The following is a 25,114-nucleotide window of genomic DNA, read 5'->3' as shown; positions in this document are numbered from 1 at the left end:
TACCAACCTTCAAAATGTAAATTGTATTAATATTAGTCTATTACAAATCAGCTATGAATGCACTCTTTTGAGTGCTGTAATGACTTTGTTATAAACCCAAAATAGAAAAATGTTTTTTTTTTTTGTTAAGTACATTTTGACTAGAATATAAAAACATAATTTGTCATATTATGAATGAAATTATTGTTATTCAGTATTCAGCGCATCGTAAACGATTTTGGTTAATTGCATTTTAATTTACAATTATCTCAACTCACGTCTATTATTCAGAAAAAAAAAATGTATTGTAATGATGCTCAAATCAGTCCTCATAAATATACTGTGGACTTGATGTGTTACAGTTTACTATCATTTTGATTCCTTCCGAATCGTTAAATCATTGAGATGATTTCGCAATATTTTACATATTCGATTCTTCTGCTCTTGTGCAGTGTCACCAAAAGTGAAAAAGTGGATCACCCGATAGAATACAAGATAAGCGTATCCAGTTCAGGTGACTGGGAAATAAAGGAGATTACTGACACGGTAATAAAGAGTGTTGAAAATGCTTGTGTAATAAAAGTTCTCAACGAACTACGAGTACTCGAAATTGGTCAACTACAAATATCTACAGAGACTAGATGTGTTCTTATAACTGGAAATAATCTGACTGAAATAGAACCAGGAAGTTTTGATGAGCAAAATATCACCGATCGTATTTCTCTTGCCGATAACAAATTAACTAAGATTCGAACCGGCACAATGAGAAATCTTCCAATTCGTAGTCTATCTTTGTCACATAATAAAATTGGATATATTGAAAAAAATGCTATTACTGATATGCCAAATCTAGCCAGCGTAGATTTATCTCACAATGAACTGGTTCGGGTGGATGTTCAGTCTTTCATCAACACACCGTACATGACATGGATCAATTTAGATAGAAATTGTTTGACAAAAATCGGTGAAAGGAATTTTGATTTTATGAACGATACAATAGAAATGGTGTCAGCTAGAGATAACAGAATCAACGAAATTCATTCCCAAGCTTTCGAATTCAAGACTGTCAATTGTATCATCTTCAATAGTAATAAACTCAAAAATGTTCCTGAAGAAATTTGGATAGATAGTAAGGCCACGGTCGTTGAACTGGAAGACAATGAGTTGGAAATGCTACCAGAGTCATTTTTTGGACACACAGATTTGGATTATGTGAATTTACGAAACAATCCTCTTAGATGCGAAATGGTAGAAAAACTCAATGAAACTGTGAAAAATATGAATATCTTAATATGGTATGACGCCGAGCAAGTTTGTTAGTCGGTGCTGGTCGTGCTTTTTCTAAATTGAACCGAACATTGTACATTGTACAACATTGTACAACACGACATACAAAGTTTGTAAAATAACATTGCAATAAATAAATAACTGAAACTATTTTTCATCTTATTAATAATAACCTCTATTTTTCTATTTGGTAGAGAGGTTGGGATCTCTCATGGGCTGTGACCTTGGAAATATTTGTGTGAAAACTGAAAACGTCGATTACTTTACATCAAATAGACGAGAGAGAGACGAAACTAACGTAACGAATGACGATGTTTTTCAGTCGGTTTGTAGCGCCTACTTGAGACCGATATTCGTCGTTTATGCAGACATGACTCATAGCCCATGAGAAAATCGAATACCTCTATCACAACATGCTGCAGAGCGGCAAAAATTAAATATATTCGAATTCCATTAGTCTTCTACATTTTTGTACCAAACGAAATTTATGTAATACTCCTGACAACCATTATTTTGTCTAATGAAACTATTTTTTGTACATCGTAAACTACTGTCATTCTCATTACATCAAAGATGTAATTATCATAATCGACAACAAAGTACTCGGAAATGTACCAGTCATTTATCGTTAGTCTACGTACTGTCGCTTAAAATTTACAAGACTAGGGGCCAGTTTATAGAAAGAGAATTAAATATTTAATTCGAATTAAATTTTAATGCGCGATTAACCCATGAATCCGAAATTTCGATTGGTTCATTTTGATCACGTGTTCAGTTAATCTCCCATTTGATTACGATTAACTTAATTTCGCTTCTGTAAACTAGCCCTTAATTTTTAGAATTAGAATCTCGTTGGTTATTTTGTACTTTGGTAAAACCTTCGTTTAATTGTGTAAATCCGCAAACCAAAAAGTCATAAATGAACACCTTACAATTTTAAATTTTAGCTTAATCCTCTTACAGTTGTTGATATACAGGGTGTGTTTTTTAAATGTGCCGAAATTTTACCTGCGAGGTTGTGGGACAACGTAGAAGATAAATGCAATTAAAAAAAATTGTAGCTCAAAAAATAAATGTCTTTTTTTTTGACATAGTAACACCCTGTATAAAGCGGCACACCTAAAATTAACCGCCAAGCCAACTACGATGTTATAATTATTTATAATAACTCTTTATTTATGTGTACCACACGCAGGGTTAAGATACATATTTGAAATTTTGAAATGTCAACTATTTTCGTCGAAGACTTTATGTCCAATACATCCTTTAATGAAATGATTTTTTGTGGGTCGTAAACCACTGTCATTACATCAAAAATATAATGATGATAATTGACAACAAAGTGCCCGGAAATGTAGCAGTAATTTATTGCAAATCAACTTGCTTTTTTAAAATTTGGCAAAAGTTTTTTTGGAGCTCAAATCTCAGTAGTTATTTGGTACCTACTTTGTTACAAAACACTCGTCTGATTTTATAAATCTGCAAACCAAAAAATCAGAAATGAATATCTCTCAATTATTTAACACTAGCTTAATTCTCTTACTGTTGTGCAATTTTACTAAAAGTGATGAACTAAATGAGCTTGTAAGATACAAGTTGTACTGGAGGGATAACATGACAATGACAGAAACTGTAATTTACGAAAGTGTGGTAAGAAGTGGAGAAAATGTTCTTTGGATTAGAATTTTCAACATGTTGCCAGTATTGAAGAAGGGTCTGCTGCAAATATTTCATGAGACTGAAAGTCTTACTATAAGTAACACAAGTCTAACTGAAATAGAACCAGGAAGTTTTGATCGGCAAAAAATCACCGATTGTATTTATCTTACAAAGAATGAATTAACAGTCGTTAGGACTGGTACAATGAGAAATCTTCAAATTAATTATTTGTCTTTGACGAATAATAAAATTGAATATATTGAAAAAAACGCCATCACTAACATGCCAAACTTAGAGGGCATAGACTTATCTTCAAATAAACTGAAACGGATTGATGTCCTGTCCTTCGTCAATACACCAAAAATGAACTATCTTAACTTAGAAGACAATAATTTGACAAAAATTGGCAAACAAAATTTTGACTTTATGAACAACGCTGTAGAAATGATAACAGCTAAGAATAACAAAATTCGTGAAATACATTCCCAAGCTTTGGAATCGAAGATTGTAAGTATCGCCGTCCTCGAAAATAATAAAATCAAAAATATTCCTGAAGAAATCTGGATTAATGGCAATGTTAAAAACCTCTATTTACAAAACAATGATTTGGATATGCTACCTGAATCTTTTTTTACACAAACAACCTTAAGTTTTGTAAATTTATTAAACAATCCTCTTAGATGCGAAATATTGGAAAAACTGAATGAAACTATGAAGATTACAAATATCTCAATAATGTATGACGAAAGACAAGTTTGTTAACAAATAACAGATGCTTCCTCACTTTTCCGCATTGAACTGGCACACAAAGCTTGTAAAGGGAATTTGCGATAAATAAACCATTCACAAAATCTGTAATTATAATTATTATATGTATTATATTTACGATATGTAAAAGTTGTATTAAATGTTCTAATTATTCTATTTCATCTGCTTTTTGGGAAGTATAGGTATCTGTAAAATATATATAATAGTGAAGTCATTACATGCAAAGAGGCACTGAAGTGAGTACGGTAGGTGTATTTTACAGAAAACTAGGTTTCAGACATGAGGCGAAGCCGAGTGCCTGATTAGTTGGAGCGATATAAAAGACCTACCGTACATAAAGAGCTGCCAACCCAATAGGATGTAATTTCTTTATTATGATTATAATTATTTATTATTAGTCAATTAAAACATTTATCGGAAAAATAATACATGTAAATGTGTTTTTTTACCCTAAATTAAAGTAACGTATGAACACTTTAATTTTAATGTAACTATAAAAAGAATAAATTAACGTTGCGCGCTACAGCACTCCCCCAGAAATTAACATTTGTCGATAAATCGCAGCTACCTAAACTTAAATTAAAACGTAAAGGTGTGTTTTACTGTTAGGCAAGCCGAAAACATATTTATCAAAAGTGTATTACCGTAATTGATAATAAATTGCTCGTAAAACATTCATTATTTGGTAATATTATGTTTAAATTCTCGCCCGCAATTTATAAATAAATAAATCTGTAGACCATAAAATTTAGTTTTCTCCAAACTAGTGAAGTATCCGTTATATGAACATAATCTACAAATCAAATAATTTAGTCATGGAAATTTTGCAATTTCTTAAATTGAGCTTGATATTTGTATTCTTCTGTAAATTTACCAAAAGTGAAGTAGAGAATCAACACGTAAAATACACTGTACTGGTGAGCAACAACAACAACAAATTTACGGAAACAGAGATAACCGAGAGAGTAGTAAGAACTAAAGAAAGTGTTTGGTTTGTTAAGATCGTAAACGAGTTGCCAGTCCTGAGGAAGGGTCTGCTGCAGTTATTCAACGAGGTTAGGGTTCTCGAAATAAGTCATGCAAATTTAACAGAAATAGAGCCAGGAAGTTTTGATGAGCAAAATATCACCAATATTATTTCTCTTAGAAATAACGAATTAACTGTCCTTCGGACTGGTACAATGAGAAATCTTCAAATTGGTTATGTGTGTTTGGCGAATAATAAAATCGCACACATTGAAAGAGGCGCCATTACTAATATGCCAAATTTATTCAACATAGATTTATCGTCAAATAAACTGACTCGTCTTGGTGGTCAGTCCTTCGTTAACACACCTCAAATGACAATCATTTATCTAGGGGAGAATTATTTCACATAAATTACCAAAAGGAATTTCGATTTTATGAACAACACGATAAGATTATTATCAGTTAGTGATAATGAAATTGACGAAATACATTTCCAAGCTTTGGAATTCAAGACTGTGGAGACAATTCTTTTAGGTAATAATAAAATCAAACATATTCCTCAAGAAATCTTTACCGACAGCAACGTCGAGGCTATTGAACTGCAAAACAACGAGTTGGAATTGCTACCAGAGTCATTTTTTAAGCAAACAACGTTGGGTTTTGCCAATTTGTTAAACAATCCTTTGAGATGCGAAGTACTGGAACAACTGAAAGAAACTGTCAAAAATACGAAGATCTTGATATGGTATGATGCTGAGAAAGTGTGTTAATAATCATTATAGTTAATGGACACCTGTCTGGACCCATGGACAAACATTATAAAATGGAATTAGGATAAATAAATGACTTAAAAATATTTTGTACAACAAAATGCTTTATTTTGCCCTACGGGCTTTCGGATTCCTGATTACAAAACATACATAAAAATAACAATTTATTCTTCTCCCTCACTTCTCTCGTTCTCCATTCTTTCTCTCCTCTTCCTTACTCTTTCATCCATCTCCCTGCCGTCTTCGCTCCATATTTCTCCCCCTTCCCTTCTCTTTCTCTCTCACATTTCGCCGCATGTGTTCGATCTTCTCACTGTCCTCACGTCACCTCCTGCACCTTCTCTCTCTTCTCCTTCCTTCCCATTCCTGTTCTCTCTCTCCTCGTCCCCACCTCTGCAATCCGCTATCATTTTCCTCTCTCACACACACTCTCTCCCCTCCCTATTGTACTTCGATTCTCTTAGTCTCTCTCTTCTCTCTTACTTTTCTGTGTCTTTGTCCCTCTACGTTTTTATTCACCTTCTCCTTGTACATTTTCTCGCCGAGTCGTCTTCTTATTCTCTCCTTCTTCTAGCAAATTTTCTTCAGTTTCTCCTGTCTCTTATCCCATCTAAACCAGTCCCCGTTTATCTGTATTTTCCTGTATCCTATTTTCACCCTTTTTCCTCTATCTCTCTCCTCTCTGGCCAACTCTCTTAACTTCTTTTGTGTTTCCCTTTCTTCTTTTGTCAAATCGTCATCTATATACATCCTCTCACCTTTTTTTTCCTTTAACTTACTAAATATTTTGTATTCATTTTTATTCCACAAAGTGTTTGTACAAAGTGATCAAAAAGAAAACAAATCAGAGCAGGCGTTGCAAATTATCGGTCATGTCGTAGCGGAATTCTATGCAAATAAGCGTTCATTCCATGGGCGTAGACAATTTGTGGTTTCAAACGCTACTTTATAATAAATCATACCTCATGAATTTTAGACATTGGAATTGTGCATTTTATTATTATTATCTGATAATGGAGAACATTTATAAAATAAACAAGAGTAAGATTTTACATTCATAAGAATGGATATTTACCAATTTTATTGCCAAACGCGACGCCACTGCTAAGCAGATTTTTCGCGGAAATGTCAAAGAAACGTCAACGACGTGCTCTTGTTAACCCAGAAAACAACTTTCGGATTTCGGCAAAGTTTACAGACGTTCACTGTACCTAATTGTAATTAACAATTATTCCAGAATGGGTCAAAAAAATAGTCAAACTCGACAATGAACTAAAGTTGAGACGTGCTTTCTTAAATTTAATTTTACTGTATGTTATGAAAATTTAAGCAACATTTTCCTGACGAGGCAGTCGACTATTCTTATGACAACATTTACCAAGTTGTGATCAAAGCTGTAGGGTTTTTAGAGTAAAAGGAGGTGTCTCAAAGACGTCCCCGAAGAGAGTGAAGATGCAGTTGAATGTGTGAATTTGCAAATCAACCAGTTGTAGAAATCTCTTTCTTTTGTTTTTTCTTTTCTTCGTAAAAACTTGAAAGATGTATTTCTACAAAATAAATTTTCGTTTTTTTATACAGGGTGATTCATATAGTATCATACAAACTTTAAGCGGTGGTAGATTCCAACCCCTAGACACTCTTGTTGAAGATAACGCATGTTGAAGAGTGTACTACCACCTTTTAAAAAATTTAATTTAAATGAAAATATTTTACGTTGAAACAAACTGTCAGGCATTTTTGTCAAAATGCAACTAAAGCGAACTTTATAATACCAATATTTTCTCTATAGCAACAATTGTTTGCTTCTATTTTGACATTCATTATCACATTTGTTATACATTGGACGTAAAATAGAATAATTTAGAGAAGAATGGCGTTTACTAATAGTGAAAAAACCGATATGGTAATTTTTGCCAATTTTTGATTTTTGACTCAGAATTTTATTATCAAGAGCCTTTTGAGACCGGAATCTGCCACTGGTTAAAATATTTATGAAACTATATGAATCACCCTGTATAACTCATATTAGCTCCTCACTTAATTTTCCATTCTGCCTTTTTTTGCTCAAATCATCACCGGAAACATGACACCAGTTCTATTTAGAATATTTTTAATTTCTTATTCAAACAATTATTTAAACATTATTTTGAAAATGACAAGAATAGTTTCAACAAAAGCTTCAGTTGAGCGATAATAAATTGTTGGGCACTAAAACATTAACTGTGCTACAAGCAAGGAATTAAACTAAGCAGTATCAGTTTATTCTTCCTTTTGAAAGAACTTGAGAAAGATGAAGCAAATGTTTTGCATACTTTTTCTGGTGCAAGTGTGCATTTTTGCTAGGAGTGAAAAAATTAATTACAGAATTAACAACCATTCCGGAGTCGCAGAGTACAACCAAACAGTGGTGAAAAGCGATGAAGACGGTGTACTTATTACAGTCTTACAAAAATTACCTTCACTTCGGAAAGGTATGTTAGAGATGACTGCTCTTGTCGATATTCTACTACTTGAAAACCTGGGACTGCTTGAAATTGAACCTGGTGCTTTCGACAATCAAAATATCCAAAAATTGATTCTTGCGGACAACAATTTGACTACAATTCGCACCGGAACCTTCAAGAATTTGCCGCTACAATATTTAACTCTATTTGGCAATCAAATCGAATCGATCGAAGCAAACGGAATTAGCGATATGCCCGAACTAAGATCTATTGATTTGTCTTTTAACAAAATCGTCCAAATTGATGCCGGCAGTATTGTCAATACTCCGAAATTGGACTTGTTTCAGGCGATGTTCAACAACTTGAAAAAATTAGATGAGAAAGCTCTTCATTTTATGAGAAGAAATAGCTCGATACACCTTGATCACAATGAAATCGATGAGATTCATCCGCTTGCCTTTAGAAACCTTCGAATGGAATATTTGTCTCTCGAACACAATCATCTCAAAGACGTCCCTGAAGAGCTATGGAGTGAAGATGCCGTTGATTTTGTGAATTTGGAAAACAATCAGTTGCAAAAGCTATCTGAAACATTATTTCGTTGCAAGAACTTGAAGGGGGTGTTCTTACAAGACAATCCACTCAGTTGCGAGGCACAAAGGAGACTAAATGGTTCTGATTTTGAATTTATTGCGATGTACGATTTAGAGGAAAGTTGCTAGAGTCACGTTTAAAATTTATTGTAATTAATTAAAATTTATTGTAATTAAATACAGAGTGGTCAACAGGAAAACAAATCAAGAGTGCTACCTCATCTTTTGTTTTATCGAAACGTCTTTCTTAGCTTGACCGTACACATAATATGTACACTTGCTATACACAGTTGTTTTATTGGTTGCCTATATATCGAAAAAAAAAATTAATTTGTTCCCCGCAAAATCTGCTTAACAGTAGCGTCGCGTTTGTCAAAAAAAGTTGGTAAAGTACCCATTCTTACCAATGTGAAATGTTGCTCTTGTTTATTTTATTATTTATCAGAATTATGTTTGATTTTTTTTCTGTGTTTACCTCTTTGTTTTATAAATTGTCTCCATTAGCAGATAATATAGTATGATTTATTATAAAGTAGCGTTTGAGACCACAAATTGTCTACGCCCATGCATAGAATTCCGCTACGACATGACCGATAATTTGCAACGCCTGCTCTGATTTGTTTTCTTTTTGATCACTCTGTACATTTTTATTATTTCAACCAAAGATTTTATAAACATTGTCGTATGTTTTCTATTCTAAATACTCCCTATTGTATGTTCCGGACATTTCCTCACGTAATTTTTTTAATCGATAAACTTTTAATTTCTCTTTTTTGGTTTACAATTTTCAGTAAATTTTTGAACAGGAACATTTTGCTTTTAATACAATATTTTAAAAGACAATTTTCACCTTCGATATCAATAACATAATTATTCTTCCTCAACTAACCAAGAAACACTCTAAATTCAACAATCCTCGTCATAAATAATTTGAATCTGTCTGCTCTTCTTCTTTTTCAATTTTTCTTGAGTATCACAATCCAGAGGATTACCATTCAAATTAGCAAGGCTCAACTGACTTAACTCAAAAAATGTCTCTGGCAACGTCTCCAAGCTATTATCCTGCAAGTAAACCCTTGAAATAGTATCATCTTCAAACATTTCAAAAGGAAGAGTTCCAATTCTGTTACTTCTCAAATTCAAAGTCCCCAACAAGACTCCCTCGAACGCCATAGAATCAACACTCTCGATCTCGTTGTTGTCCAAGAGAACTGTTGCTGGCTCTTCATCTGTCATAAATCTGAACCAGTTTTCACCAACTTCTTGCAAATGATTGAACGCCATGTCCAAATAAGACGCAGGAGCATCGATAATGCATTCGGCAGAAAACTGCACGATTCTATTTTTCGACAAATTAAGAATCCTCAAATTAATCAAATTATCGATAGCTTCATCTTCAATATCCGTGATTTCGTTATCGCTCAAAATCAGTTCAAAAATCTTCAAATTCTTGAACGTCCCAGTCTGGAGCACTTTCAGGTTGCTGTTGCTGATCAAAATTGTCTCAGTGATGTCTTGATCGGCGAAAGCCCCACTCTCGATTTTATGCAGAACGTAGTTCCGGTTCATGATGAAGATGGCGGTTTTCTCGGTTATCTGAAGCAAGTCCTTGTCGAAAATGTGAAACTCATCTTCGACGGTTAACTTTCGGACGTTTTCTTCGCTCGTGATCACGTCCTCGTCGTGATGAGTCGTTTCGGAAGTCGATTTCGTCAAAGTGTACTTTATCGAGTGAATTAAGGAAGATTGATGCGAGATAATTAGGAATAAAGAGAACTGCACTAATGGCGACATGGGAGATGCAGATTAACACAGGATAACTGATAAATTGGTGCTGGTGGAAAGCCTGAGATACTTATTTTATCGCGGATTATGGTCACGCATTGGTTCAAAAAAATGTGTTTTGAGTCACGTAATAAAAATGCAACATAACAACTCTTTTATCTCGGAGTAATTCCCTGTTGCAAAAAATCAAATTTGAGGGGAATTACCTTGAAAGTTTTCCACATATGAATAGTTAACATGAGTTACAAGCGTTGTTTTTGTCAAATTAAGATAATTGTGATTCATATTTTTAACTATTAGATACAAAAAGAGAAAAATCAATCGACTGGAACCAGCCGTGTATTACTGGTTGCATACTTGACAATTATTTTGTGTTACCTTCCAAAATTTGATTCTGTTTTAAATGACTAGTAAAAAATGTGTATTTTGGGTGATCTTCTTCCCTCGTTTGTGTTCTTATTTTGTAAAAAAACATTTGGTATAACAAACACAGCCATGACTTGCATAAAATGCATTCACGTTGTTTTGGCATATCGAAATTTTGCATTTAATTTGATAGTAAAGCTGTCTGTTGAAAGTTTGAGGTTATAAATAGCGTCAATGTCTAGTGCATTGTTGTCTGCTTTACTTGTTTGCAATAGAAGAATACTCAGACATCGTTGGAAATTCAGCAACATGTTAGTCCAAAAGTTAAAAAAATAAATCATGGCTTCCCATTACGCTAAAACAAAGTGACGTAATTGGTAGGTTCTTACATAACCTCACTTTGATTATAATTTTAATCCAAATTAAATAAATAATTTAAAGTAAAAACCAATATTTTTGTTACCATTTGTTGTGCCAAATTCAAAAAACCATTGTGGTGCAAATGACTCATCTGTCACTGTGATAAGTAAAATGTCATGAAAAATGTGCGTTATTTGCAACAAATGGTTTTTTGATTTTGGCACAGCGTTTAATAATTCATATTTATAAAAAATACTGTAAAACTAACTAAATCAAAAAATTATCACCATTTTCAGAGCCTCTTTTACCACTCTAAGCCTGCAAAGCATTCTATAAGAACGAAGAAAATTATATTTATCGAAGGTAAAATAACAAGACCTAATTTTTTTATCGGATAAATGTTTCAATTTTACGAAACTTTTTACTTTGACAATTTTACGAGTTGAATTTGGGTATTTTTATTTTAGTTAGGCCCGAGAGCTTTAGCTCGAGGATTAACCTTCGAATAAAAATGCCTAAATATCAATGAGTTAAATTGTTTAAAGTAAAAATGTTTAAGTAAAAATTGGGAAATTTATCAGATATTAAAAATTAGGTCGTGTTAGTTTTGGCAAGATTAATTCCAAAATGCAAACTTTAACGTTAGATAATTATTTATTTATATTACAGTTAGTAAAAACACAATTATTAAAAGCAATTTGAGAATCTAAGAGGAGTAGCATGAAATTTTAATCACTTTTGACAGATGACAGAGTAGTAGGACGTTTTTATCGCGATAAAAATTTTTGATTGGATGAAAGCAAGCGCTCTGATTGGCTGAATACGCACGTTTGATGTACGTGGGAATTAATCGTTCTTAAAAACACATTAAACAAGCGATTGCCCTACAAAAAAATTGTAAAATTAGAATTCAAAAAAATGAAAACGATAAAAAATATTTTGACGTCCTACAAATCCAGTTACAAGTCTTAAAATGTTAACGATAAGAAAAGTTGTCCAAAGCCAAACTTTGTAATGATTTCTTTTTATTTAAACTAAATTACGCAACACCACGAGTCTCTCGACGAAACAGGACGATATTCCGGTACCACAAAGAAGTAGAAAACGTAAACACATGATTACTTTTGAATGAAAATAAGTTGACATAATTGCACCCTAATTACGTCCGTTAATTTGTTTAACGAAATACAATTCATGTGATTTTATTTATGCCAGGAAAAATAATTTGTGCCTGCAATAAAATTATTTAAAGAGCAATAATTAATATCACGAGGTACCTAGTTTAAACAAGTGGCTACTTAAAACGGGGGCAAATGTCAATGTGATCAGTTGTTTGTTGTGTGCCACTGGTAATGGTGACTAATATTGTTGCATATTCAAAGACCGAAGTCCACACATGGAAATGGAACGATGCTATTATATTGGAAGCTCGTCAACAAGGAAAAAACAATAAAAATTGTTATAAATGAAAAAGGACACTTTCTTTGGAATATTTGGCATTAATAAATGCCGTCATCTTCTCATTGGAGTTAATAATTTAATCGAAACTGCATATTTCAAAAATGTCTGGAATGACTAGTTTTATTAATTTGTCTATTGACCAAAAATTTCGTTGCGTCCTCCACTTAATCTAAACAACTTCCAAAACGAACTCCACATCCACCAATCTTTTGTATCGCAGCACGGGCATGCCATTTGTTTGCAAAACAATTTGCATTTCTTATCTTGATTTATTAACATAAGTTGGTTAATTTGAACAAGCGCCATAATTTTTCATTTCTTAAAAAATTTGTTTCTTTGTTTGCAGATTAAAGAATTGTGTTATTTTCCACTAGACAAGTGACGTAGGTATGTCTTTTTGAATTTGTATCTCAAGAGAATGCAAAATATCTGCATGCTTATGCACTTAATCATTGTACTTACCGTAACACTTTTGAGATTACGAAACTGCCGCTGGGTTATATTACAATAAGTGCTAGACGAAGGACGGTATTAGAGGTAGCTGTTAGAGCTACTGACGTATCTTATTGATTTATTGCACCATAATGCGATTAATTAGTATTGATTTTTGAAATTAATTTGCTCCAAACGATTGACATTCTTAATCGCATCAGGATTTTTTTTATAATAAACCGTGAGATGATCTCAGTTTAAAGATTAGCGCAAAATTGCGACTTCATTAAATTTTATTTATTTTTCCAATAGTTCTCGATAATAGAATTGGTTACATTATTCATCAATACTTTTTACTGCACCTTTACAGTTTATTTTGTTATCAATAATAACAAATGCAGACAATGGTGATATTTTTAACTGTACGATAAAAATGTCCTTTAAATTAGTCTTTTTCCTCCTTCAATTATGTCAATAATAATGCAAATAATGAAGGTTTTAAAAATATTTTATCGTGTTGTTAAAAAGCCAATATCGTTTGAAGATAATTGATATTTTATCGATGTTGCATATTTTTACAACGTTTATGAAACCAAAAATGCAAAACGTTGCGTTATTAACTTAAACACTCAAATTTAACTGATTCCTATTGTTTCAAATTCTCAATCAAATGACTAAAATATAAAAAAAAGCGAAATAACAAAATTATTACCCAATTTTTAAACGGTGCTACTGTGGTGTAACACGAGTCACCCAGGTGTACGGATGACAGATTTGAAAATCAAAAATAGCAAGACGGCCGTTCAGCGTTAAATAAAGAGTAAATTTTAGACTTTAGTAGACTTTACTAATATTATTGAACTAGGAATTACTGACGCCTTAAAATTTGAAAATTGTCAGCAAAAGAAAATAAATGAGTTCTTGCAGGATTTTTTTTTTGATCCACTTGAAGATCAAATAGCGTCGCCCAGTTGCCGACCTCGACTCCGCCTCGGTCTTCAATCTCTAATAGGCTTAGCACAAAAAGACTCACTTCTACTCTTAACGATACAGTCTACTATTTTCATTCTGTACGATTAATTATTCCTTATTACCCTCTCAGGATCATTACTTTTATCTATATCCTGTTAGTCATCATTTTGAAAGCAGTTTTATACTTTTTTTTTCGTTTTCAAAATACCTGCTTTTTATTGTTTTCGTAAGAATTTTTTCTCTGCTATTATGTATTATAAATCCGTATTATACAGAGTGATCACAAAAAAACGACCCAGCTTATATCTTTCTTATTTGAAATCCGATTTCAACAAGCGGTACATCAAATTAAAGGGTTCAAAAGGTACTATAAACTGGATATAAAATGTTGCCCTTAGCAACCCTATCTTACAAGGGTCAAGGATCAACTTAAATTTTTTAAATAACAACATATAATTTTTTTGGTACAGTTAGATTCATTATGTTTTTCTGAGTTAAAAAATATAGCACACCTGTATATTTAAATGTTATTTTAACATAAGAAATAAATAAAATTCAATTACAAATCATTAGGAATAAGTAGAACTTTATTCGTAACAGGCCATGAATTACTTAAGATATTCTTGTAGCCATGGAAACACAAAAAAAAAATAACATTTATTTTGAAAATTAACTTTATTTGTCGTGATTTTTGTTTAATTTTTTTTTCTCCAATTTCGTGTTGTGAAATAAAATGAACAACAATGAAATTGTGGATATGTTGCAAGCATATTTCGGAAATAATAGAAATTACTACTTGCAGAGAAACGCCACCTGAAAGCCTTCTGAATGCCACGCGAAGTGTCTCGAATAAAATGGTGCTCAATTTGAACAGATCAGTTGAAAAAAAATTATTGTTATTTTTATTGTTTGTATTACTTAATAAATATTGTTTCCATGACTACAAAAATGTCTTCACAAGTAATTCATAGCCTGTTACAAATAAAGTTCTACTTATTCCTATTAGAATTAGAAATTAGAATGACATTTAAATATACAGAGTGTGCTATATTTTTGAACTCAGAAAAACATAATGAATCTAACTGTACCAAAAAAATTGTATGTTGCCATTAAAAAAAATAAAGTTGACCCTTGACCCTTGCAAGGGAGGGTTGCTAAGGGCAACATTTTGTATTCAGTTGATAGTACTTTTTAAACCCTTTAATTTGATGTATTACTCGTTGAAATCGGATGTCAAATAAGAAAGATATAAGCTGGGGCGTTTTTTTGTGATCACTCTGTATGTACTATTTCTTCTTTCCCTATATTCTTCAAATCGTTTTTAATTTTTTCTTATTATTGTGTTCTTTACTATTGATTTTATCATTCGTTATTTTCTTTATTATGGCCATGAAAGTGATATTTCACTTTTCTCATATTTTTGTTTTTTCCCGTATTTGAAAAAATTATTCTTTTCACTTTATAAATTATTTGTTGTTTCCTTCGTTCTTTCCCATTGCTTACATCATTCTTTATTCTTTTTTAGAAATTGTGTTTTGATTTCTTCTCCAGTTTCAGTTTTATCTTTACTTTTCAGATTAAATTAATTCTTATGCCCTTTCTTTTTACTTCGTCTCCTTCTGCTTAACACTTTGTTTACCAAAATATTTCGATCAGTTCTAGCACTCTTTAACAACAAAAACTCTTTACCCAACACTTTAACCTGTTTACGTTTACATTTTCCTGTGTTCAATTAGAGTGATTTCGAAAAATTTATATTCATCGACAATTCCAAAAATTTCAAATTTCCATATCGATTCATTTCTACGCAAATTGAAAATCTGTGTGAATTAGTTGACGCAAAAAAGCAGTCTTGTTCCATGAACTGGTGCCATCTCGACGATTGTCACCATTTCAGCAGTTTTCGAATCTGATATCATTGCTGTTGACATGTTAGATCACCATGTTGACAAATTTGAGGTTAAAAACACGACGTAAACAGAAAATTTACATTTTCAAAAATGTTTATCGTATGAACAATTTTTCGCACTTAGAACGAGAAATCTCGTTGACGTGATCGCCTTCTTAATCTGTTTTTTACATATTTTAATAAAACACTGTACCGCACGAAAACAAATAAGTACTGTCAGTGCTATTGTTTCACACAAATTTTCCAATGACCCATTAACACTTATTCAAACTCATAATTTTGAAAAATTTTCCATAATTTTCCGACCAAATTTATCGTCACGTTTTCTTTCTATTTTACTTCCGACACTCGAGTTCAATGCAATAAAAAAATAAATAAAACAATACACACTTCTGTTGATAGTTAGCTGGCAGAATCCACAACTAACTATTTATATTTGACAAACAAGAGTCTCAGATGTACTACTCTTGTTTGAATAATTAATTAAACACATAAAGTATACGATTAGTGTAATGACAAATTAAACTGCAAACAAAGTGTCTCGGTGAGCCTCCTTAAGACCTAGATTTTGGCAAATTACGCTCCTTTTTATCAAAATTGAACAAATGTTTTTTTAATAAATAATTAAAATGAATGAATCCCCATGACCTTAATAAAAAATTCCACAATAATAAATGCAAAACAAAAAACTCAACAATGCGGTAAACATTTCCCAATCTGCGGATGGGAGATTTTGAGGAATCGACAACCGCGCATATTTTAGTAAAGCAATTGCATAAGCGCAGGTGTGCCCTTCGCTGGCACAAATTTTATTTTTGCGTGGAATTCCCCTCAACTAATTCATAAAACCGGGTTTTGCCGGTACTTTTCCACACGTAAAACCGCACGCACCTTTCTGACAGGTCAATCTTGGATGCAGCACCGATTGCTAGATTGAGATTCGTGACAGCTGTCATTCTCTGAAAACAAGTGAATTATTTAAATTCGAAGCGATTATATCGACCTTGCGGCGCAGGCTTTGTTTACCGTTTCATAAAAAATGGTTCTAGGCTGATGAACTAGTGCTATAGTAAATGAATAATTTGGAACAATTAATGAGAAATGTGTGACGACGTGATCGACTACTGAAAGTAGTTCGTTGACGTAACGGATTTTTGTAAATTTGCAGTTAAAACAGAAATGAAAATTTATTGGAATGTTTGTTGAATGGGAGCAAAATTACAAAAAACCCAACGCAGATCTGATTTATCGCCAATAAATTGTGTTTTGATAAACAGAAAATAATCTGCAAAACAAACTAGACTCGATTCAAAATAGAGCAGTAAATTCTTTTCTGTTGGAAATGGGACAGGTCCGAGATGTGTTACTGACATTGGCGGATGCGCCGGGAGTGGATTTTTAAAAATATATTTTTTCCCCTCAAACGTATTTTGACTCAAGATAAACACTAAACAGGAAAGAATAACACTATTTTGCAAACATTGTTTAGCGCTCTAATGTTGACTGAATGTGATATATCTTAGGAAAATATTTTCCATAAAGTGTTAATAACATTATATAAAACTCTACTTATGTATTGTTCCAGGCCTATTTTTAGAAAAATTGTACATATCTTAGTACTAAAAATAAATGGTGAAAACGGACCCAATTGTGTTTATGGTTAGCTCTCATTTTTTCAAAATTTAAAAATATTTACAATTTATTTGTTCCGTCAATAAGTCGGAGGTGTTAATTTTTTCATTTCAGAAATGAGAAAAGGCCGCTAAATATTAATTAATGTATCAAAGTTAATTTTTATAAAGTGTACTAATGATGTCAATTCTTGTTCAAACACTGAATTACAAAGACACTTTTGTTGTCCCTTAATGTTTTGTATTATATGGACATAAAAACTGTTCCTGTAGAGCGTGATAAAAAATGGAATGTCAGTCGACCATAGAAAATAAAAGTCGAGTCGCAACTTGATTCGGACAGTTGTAGAAATCGAGTGGGCCACATCTAGCGGCAACGCTTCAAGATTTTTGTTATTTCCACAAAATGTTTACCAAACTCGCTTTTTAAATTTATAATTTGTTCACACAGCGAGTAAGTCAGTGGCACAGCTTAGTTTTGTGTGAAAATGTTAATCTGACCCTTTTATATTTACATGTTTGTTTTATTTTAATTTTTAGTTTGCATAAAACATTTCTTACAAAGCCATAAAATATTTTCCGCTGTCGTAGAATTTTACTTTTGCTTGATATTACGGTAGTAGAAAATTTTCCCATTCTGAATTTCTTAGAATTGCATAGAATAACAAATAATTGTGGCACACATTGTTTAAATTTTTCGCGGCTTTTTAAACAGAGCACTAGACATTGTATACATAATTACTGATAACTATTCGTCAGCGTTTTGGTATTTTTTAATTTTTATTAAAAAAATCATAGTTGCAAATTGTGTACTTTTACGTCATCTTGACCTGGCAGGATAATCCTCACTTGATGAATTATCCATATAACATCGTTGTAAGTGGATAAATACATCAACAATTTAAAAGTACTTAAAATTATAATGTACAATATAGGAAGGTGCGACCCACGACTTTTAATGTTCGTGCAAGTCGCAAAACGTATCTAATAAAATAAAAAAATAAATATTTGGTCTTGCAGGATGGAATAATTTAGGTGCAGAAAAAAACGAGAACTGTCAGAATAAAATTGACACATTTTCACAATTTTTCATAGTGTGAAAAAATTTTACGAGAGATAGGTTAGAATTATGGTCAAAATTCAATGTCATTTTTTAAAATTATTTGAAAGGTATTGTCAAGTCAAGTTTTTGCAACCAACTGTACTTACATAAACACCGTTCATGTTTTTTCGGCATAATGGGAGGCCATTGTTTATTTTTTTAACGTTGGACACACTGTTTGATTTCCGTCAATAAAGTGCTTGACATGCGAATCTATCAAGATGCTTAACATGTTGCTGAATTTCCCTCAATGTCTGAGTATTCTATTGCATACTAGTAAAACTGACAACAATGCACTAGACTAGACATTGACGCTATTTATAACCTCAAACTTAGAAAAATATAATTTAATTCAACAAACAGCTTTACTGCCAAATTAAGTGCAAAATTTCCATGGCCTCTCATTATGATAAACAACGTGAATGGATTTTATTTCTTAATTTTTCGAAAATTTAAAAAATTATTTACACCTGTTTGGGGTTGTTACAAATTTCTTGTTAAGAATTGCTAGGGAAACTTACATAGCTTAGTACCATTGTACTTTTTGGAGAATGGTTAATTGCACTATTTTTGGAAAAAAAAAAGAATTGAAATAATTATTAGGAGTTCCAAAATAGAATTAACATCTAAATAAATCGAAAAAATTAAAGGCATAAGAGAAATCAACTCAAATTGGGATATCTGAACACAAATAATACAGAGTGAAGACAATTTTTTCAGAAAATATTGGCCGCAGTTGGCCATGAAAAACAAAAGCTGATTTGTAGATTGATGCATACGGCTTTAATTGTCAAATTGAAAGTAGATCAAATCTGTTAATAAAAACGATGTCTTTTGGATAATTACAAAAAAGTACCTACGTTAAAACATCTTTGCCTTCGATTGTTAAGTTTATGTGACGACAATAGTTCCGCGACACTGTATCAATTATTTTACTCGTACGAATCAATCTACGAATAAAACTTCGTTTTCCGTGGCCAACTGATTTTCTTGATCGTAAAAGTACAGCAGAGCAATAAAGAATCAAAAACTGATTTAACTTTCCAACTAATGCGAATTTAGTGGCAGAGGTAAACACGGTCCCCAAATTCTCCTTCCAATATTTCTCGTGAAAAAATGATTTATTTCAGATGTTCAGAATAAGATAGCCATAAAGTGGGGAGTTCTTCTTGTATATCATAAGCTAATATTGAAACTGCAAATTTGTTTTTACGGATAAATTATTCAAAAAGTTCGAAACAATTCCATGACATTAATATTAGACCGGCACATGTCTCGATTGAAAAATAATTATTGTTATTAGTAAGATGTCTCGTACCTAATACATTTACAACACTAAGTCGAGAGATAAACTGATTTTCGTATTAAGAATCAATAATTATCGAATACTTTTCATCAATCACAAGCTTTACGCGCACGATATGATCGAATGCAAACACCTAGGACAATTGTTTTTTCGTTTGTAATTATCTGATTGACTCAAAGAATTAATTCCATGTCATTAAAAGGTCTGCACAAAACATGGTAAATAAAACAAATAGTTGGTAAACTAGCGATCATTTAAATACCTGATAAAAAATTTTCATTGTAATGTGATTAAATCGGATAAGTCAAATCCTGCATCGATCATTATTATTATATTAAAGTGTAATTACGATTTAATCCCCACAGACGCAATCTCAATTCTTTGTGTATTCGACAGATTAGCGATAATGTCATTATCAACACCCTGTGTAACCACACACAAATTTGCGAATGTGTACACTTTAACGACATTTTAATGCCCCACCGGAGACTATTTGTTGTATAATTTTGTGTCGTAAATAATGAATGAATCTGACTCTAAATTGTCTCAGCTTAAATTCACGTGAGTTTGTTTTCCGGACAGGGATTCCAATGGTGACGTCAAATTGGCACGTGACCACCACTACATATGCAGAGAACTGTTGTTGATGGATCCAGTTTACTTCCAGTTCACAATTTGAAACAATCGCGATACTTCTTGGATTAAAAGAGTGAACCACGGGTTTGAACAACAGTATCAAGAAAGAAGTCATCGAGAACATGCATCTGGAAAACGACAACCACCGATTCATGTAAGTAGGGGTTGAGGGGTGGAACTGCTTGGGGTAGAAATTTTTTGGTTGGAGTAGATGGTGGAAAAGGTAAAATGTGTCGAAAGGCACCGGATGTGGGAGGAAATTGGAACGTTTCGAATTTTTCAAAATTCAAAATTCAAAAAATGGGGCAAATGAACTGGAACGGAATTAATTTTTCATCTAATTAAAAATATGTTTTGTTGAGAAATTTAAATGTCGACTAAAATTTTGAAAATTAATATTTGTACACCTAGGTATGATTTTTTATTTATTATTTTTGCAATTTTCTTGTGAGGGCAAATATTCCACCATAAAACTAAAAACAGCACCGCATGATTCAAAATTTTGAAATTTTTGACGAGCAGTTTCAAAATTGGGCACTGTCAATATTTTAAATGAAAATTTTGATTTATGACATAATTTACGATATGTAAACTGGTTGTAAATTTTGATTTAGGCAATATCTGTTCTAGGTATGAAATCTAGTTCACATATCATACGATTTTTGAGATGACATCATCTTTTCTAAGAAATCTTTCACCAATTAAATTAAAGAAACGGAAATAAATAACTGCATAAGAAGTAGTTAAAAATAAAACAAAAATATTAAAACACTAAATAAATATTGATTTGCAATGGAAAAAAAATAGAAAATAAATGGTCAGGTATATATTAAATTCTTGTTAATTAGGGTTAGGTTTAAATAAAATATACCCAATTTTTTTTAATATACAGGGTGTATCTGAAATGCATGTGTTAATTTTAACCAGTGGAAGAACTCGCCAATTTATGCAACTTTTCTCTATAACATTTTGCAAAATTCGCAGAAGCTTTTCAAGATTTTTTTTGCCCGCTAATTTTTACTAAACGAGTCGTTTTGTGTGATTAACTGTTATAGTCTCAATTTTTTTTTGTAACCATGATAATTTTACTTTTAATTATTATTTAGCCTCGTTTCCATCACAACAGAAAATTTTCGCCCTTACCCATAGGCGGGTATACATTTTGATGGCCAAGTTATTACAAATTTTAAATCAATTTGTCACGCTTTTTCGCAAAAATTCAAATAGAAAAAACATTTCATTTAACAAGCTCTGTTACGTGTTAAAATTAACACACGCATTTTAGATACACCCTGTATACCGGATTTTTAATTCGTGTCAACTGTCACAGTTTTGTAAACATAAAAGGAAAAATTGTTCCTTAATCAAAATCAACTTTTTTTATTAAGGGTTTCAGTAACTGAAACTTTTTGTATTTTTAAAATGTGCCTTGTTTCACCAAATCCGACAAAAAAAAATAGAAATCGAAAAAGACAACAAACAGTCTAGACAATAACCTCGTACATAAACAATTGAACAAAACATTAACGGTTTTATTTAAAAATACCATTTTTAACAAAAAAAGCAAATGTAAATTTCGCGATAATGACAGATGTTTATTTACGACATTTCTGCCATTGTCCAGTTGTTATCATTTAAAAAGTCTAAGTGAATTTCACAATAAACGTGAACGTGAACTATCGCCAACCGTATTCGCTATAACTATAAATAAATTCCCAGTGCATTTGCAATTTCCCAATAATAAAAAAAATCCAACGGAGAGATTAATTGGAAGAGAAAAAACACCACAATTACCCTTCATCGTCGGTCAAGGATGTATCAGGAAAATATTAAATACGACGAAGGTCGAATCCATATTCTATCATAGATTGTTAAGATCATCAACGACGAATGAGAATATTTCGAGAAAAATCGCCACCAATATGATCGCCTTGAAACGAAATTGCGGCGACAACAGTAATTAAATCATAACACCAAAATCACAAATACCTCGGCGTTTATGGCGAAAGACATTGAAGGCGATCGATCTTGGCCTGCATATCCTCAAACAACAATAACAAGCGGAAATTTAAATTCTCTCTTCCCATTCCTGGGTATTTACAACTGACCGGTTCAAATTCCCTGCCGGTAATTACCACTGCATCACCTTTAAACAAGTTCTCTTTTGGAAGCTGAGCTCAAACGAATAAAACCAACGCATTGTTGCAGGAACATCATGAAGACCGAAAGAGACCTGCAGGGCGAGGGTGGCGGAGGCACCTTGGGAAACCTCAGCACCTCCACCACGAGCGTCGACATCGACAGGCTCGACCAGTTCAAAGGCAGCAACGATTTCATCCGTAAGTTCCGACAAACTCCTCTTCCTCCTTATCTCACCCAAGGTTTCAGTGGTCGAAGAGAACAACAGGTCTTCGGCGACGCAAGCCATCAAGTCTTGGGCGAAGAGGAAAGTTAACAGCGCTTGCACCAGAAAGATGCTGCACAGGAGAGTACCGATTCTGAACTGGCTGCCAAAATACGACAGCAGCTGTGCTGTTGGGGATTTGGTGGCGGGAATAACAGTCGGGTTGACTGTCATCCCTCAAGCTTTGGCGTACTCCAACATCGCGGGACTCCCAGCGCAATACGGCTTGTACAGCTCGTTTTTGGGCTGCTTCGTCTACATTATCTTCGGCAGCTGCAAAGATGTCCCGATGGGGCCCACGGCGATCGCGGCCTTGCTCACCTACCAAGCTGTGAACAGCAAAGGACCAGCACACGCGATTCTCTTGTGTTTCCTCACAGGAATTCTACAAGTCTTGATGGGGTTCTTCGGATTGGGTAAGTCCAAACATCTCCGCTCGAGAAGAGTTCTACAAGTATCTTTCCAAAGGATTTTTGATCGATTTCGTGTCTGGGCCGGTTTCGTCAGGATTTACATCTGCAGTCGCTTTGATTATAATCACTTCCCAAATAAAAGACGTGCTGGGGATTAGCGCGTCAGGAGCGACGTTCGTGGACACCTGGAGAAGTCTCTTCAAGGACATTCATAACACGCGCACGTGGGACACCGTTTTCGGAGTCGCCTGTATAGCAGTCTTGCTGATCATGAGAGTGAGTCCAATCCCGTTGACTCTAGTCAACAATTCAATTGTCTCTTTGTAGCTCATCACAAAAGTGAAAGTTGGACCTTCAGACACGGACACTCCCCCAAGTAAATTCCACACTGTGGTTAACAAATTCTTTTGGCTGATTGGTACTTCCCGAAATGCGATTCTAGTGGTGGTTTGTGGTTTCATTGGTTACTCGTTTTGTGCGAATGGCGAGCCGCCATTCAGAGTGATCGGGTACGTTCCTCCCGGTCTCCCCACAGTCCAACCCCCTCCCTTCAGCCACACCACCAACAACAACGGTACCGTCGAAAGTGAAGACTTGCTGGACATGATGGCCGACCTCAGCTCTGGAATCATCGTGATTCCTCTGATCGGGCTTCTGGAAGACATCGCGATTTGCAAAGCTTTTGGTGAGGAGTCAGAAGTAAACTCTAACTAGGTGCGCTGACCGGCCGATCTTTCAGCCAATGGAAAAGCAGTAGACGCCACGCAGGAACTGATAGCAGTGGGGTTGTCAAACATCGCAAACTCGTTCGTACAAGGGTTCCCAGGAGCAGGTTCTTTGTCAAGGAGCGCTGTTAATAACTCTAGCGGCGTGAGGACCCCGCTGGGAGGTCTCTACACCGGCATCCTCGTCATTCTCGCTCTCTTGTTCTTCACGCCGTACTTCTACTACATCCCGAAGTCCACTCTGGCGGCTATCATAATCGCAGCTGTGATCTTCATGGTCGAGGTCAAAGTGGTCAAACCGATGTGGAGGACCAAAAGTAATTGTAACTCCTCGCAGGAAAACAACAAATCATTAATTTATTTCCACAGAAAGCGACTTGATTCCCGGCGTGGCCACCTTCATCGCCTGCTTGGTGTTGCCTCTCGAGTACGGCATCCTCATCGGCATTGGAATCAATTTGATGTTTATTCTGTACCACGCAGCACGCCCCAAAATCTCCGTGGAGAAACTAACGGTAACTACCTCTCGTCACGATCGACTCTTTGAACTGTGATTTAATCCTTCCGCAGAGTCACGAAGGTGTGGAGTACTTGATGCTGACTCCTGACCGCTGCTTGATCTTCCCTTCAGTCGACTACGTCAGAAATTTGGTCACCAAACACTCGATAAGACAAGGGATTCCGGTGGTGATCGACTGTTCGCACATCTACGGAGCCGACTACACCGCCGCCACCGTCATAGAGATCCTAACGCAGGACTTCGCCGCTCGAGATCAACCCTTGTTCTTCTATAATCTCAAACCGAGCGTCAGTTCCGTCTTCGAAGGGTTGTCCCCGAAAGAGTTCGTGGTCTACTATAACCACGAAGACATCGACGAGCTCTTGAGGAACAAGTCGTGCATCAAGAAGCAAATCCTGAACGTATAAACCGAACCAAGTGCAAATTCGCGTCAGTATTTTAGTTAGTTTAGTTTCGTAGAGTTTTTCTTACTTTGTTATTTATTTGTATTTTCTGTAAATAGCCAACTGATTTGTAAGTAACAATCTGTGATAATAAAGTTTTTGTACCCAAAAAACCTCGCTTTTTTACTAATGTAGCAAAAGTCTGAAACTGGCAACGAAAACAATCCGCCATGACGGGTC

At 33.9% G+C, this 25,114-nt stretch overlaps 2 protein-coding genes across 2 annotated transcripts; both read left to right on the top strand.

Moving 5' to 3' along the window:
- The first annotated feature begins 405 nt into the window (after positions 1–405).
- LOC138138550 (leucine-rich repeat-containing G-protein coupled receptor 5-like) lies at positions 406–9,085 on the top strand. The gene is made up of 3 exons (XM_069058535.1): positions 406–1,294; positions 7,817–8,188; positions 9,042–9,085. Exons 1-3 carry the CDS (start codon positions 742–744, stop codon positions 9,083–9,085), a joined length of 969 nt encoding a protein of 322 aa, XP_068914636.1. The 5' UTR covers positions 406–741.
- Positions 9,086–20,331: 11,246 nt separating this feature from the next.
- LOC138138405 (sodium-independent sulfate anion transporter-like) lies at positions 20,332–25,047 on the top strand. Its single transcript, XM_069058323.1, has 8 exons — positions 20,332–20,583; positions 22,638–22,768; positions 22,818–23,249; positions 23,302–23,522; positions 23,574–23,931; positions 23,986–24,288; positions 24,341–24,486; positions 24,542–25,047. The coding sequence occupies exons 1-8, from the start codon at positions 20,552–20,554 to the stop codon at positions 24,896–24,898; spliced, it is 1,980 nt and encodes a 659-aa protein (XP_068914424.1). The 5' UTR covers positions 20,332–20,551; the 3' UTR covers positions 24,899–25,047.
- Positions 25,048–25,114: the final 67 nt, after the last annotated feature.

The sequence above is a fragment of the Tenebrio molitor genome, chromosome 9 (assembly GCF_963966145.1).
Source record: "Tenebrio molitor chromosome 9, icTenMoli1.1, whole genome shotgun sequence".
Classification (NCBI taxonomy): Eukaryota; Metazoa; Arthropoda; class Insecta; order Coleoptera; family Tenebrionidae; genus Tenebrio; species Tenebrio molitor.
This window is presented reverse-complemented; position numbering and strand designations above follow the sequence as displayed.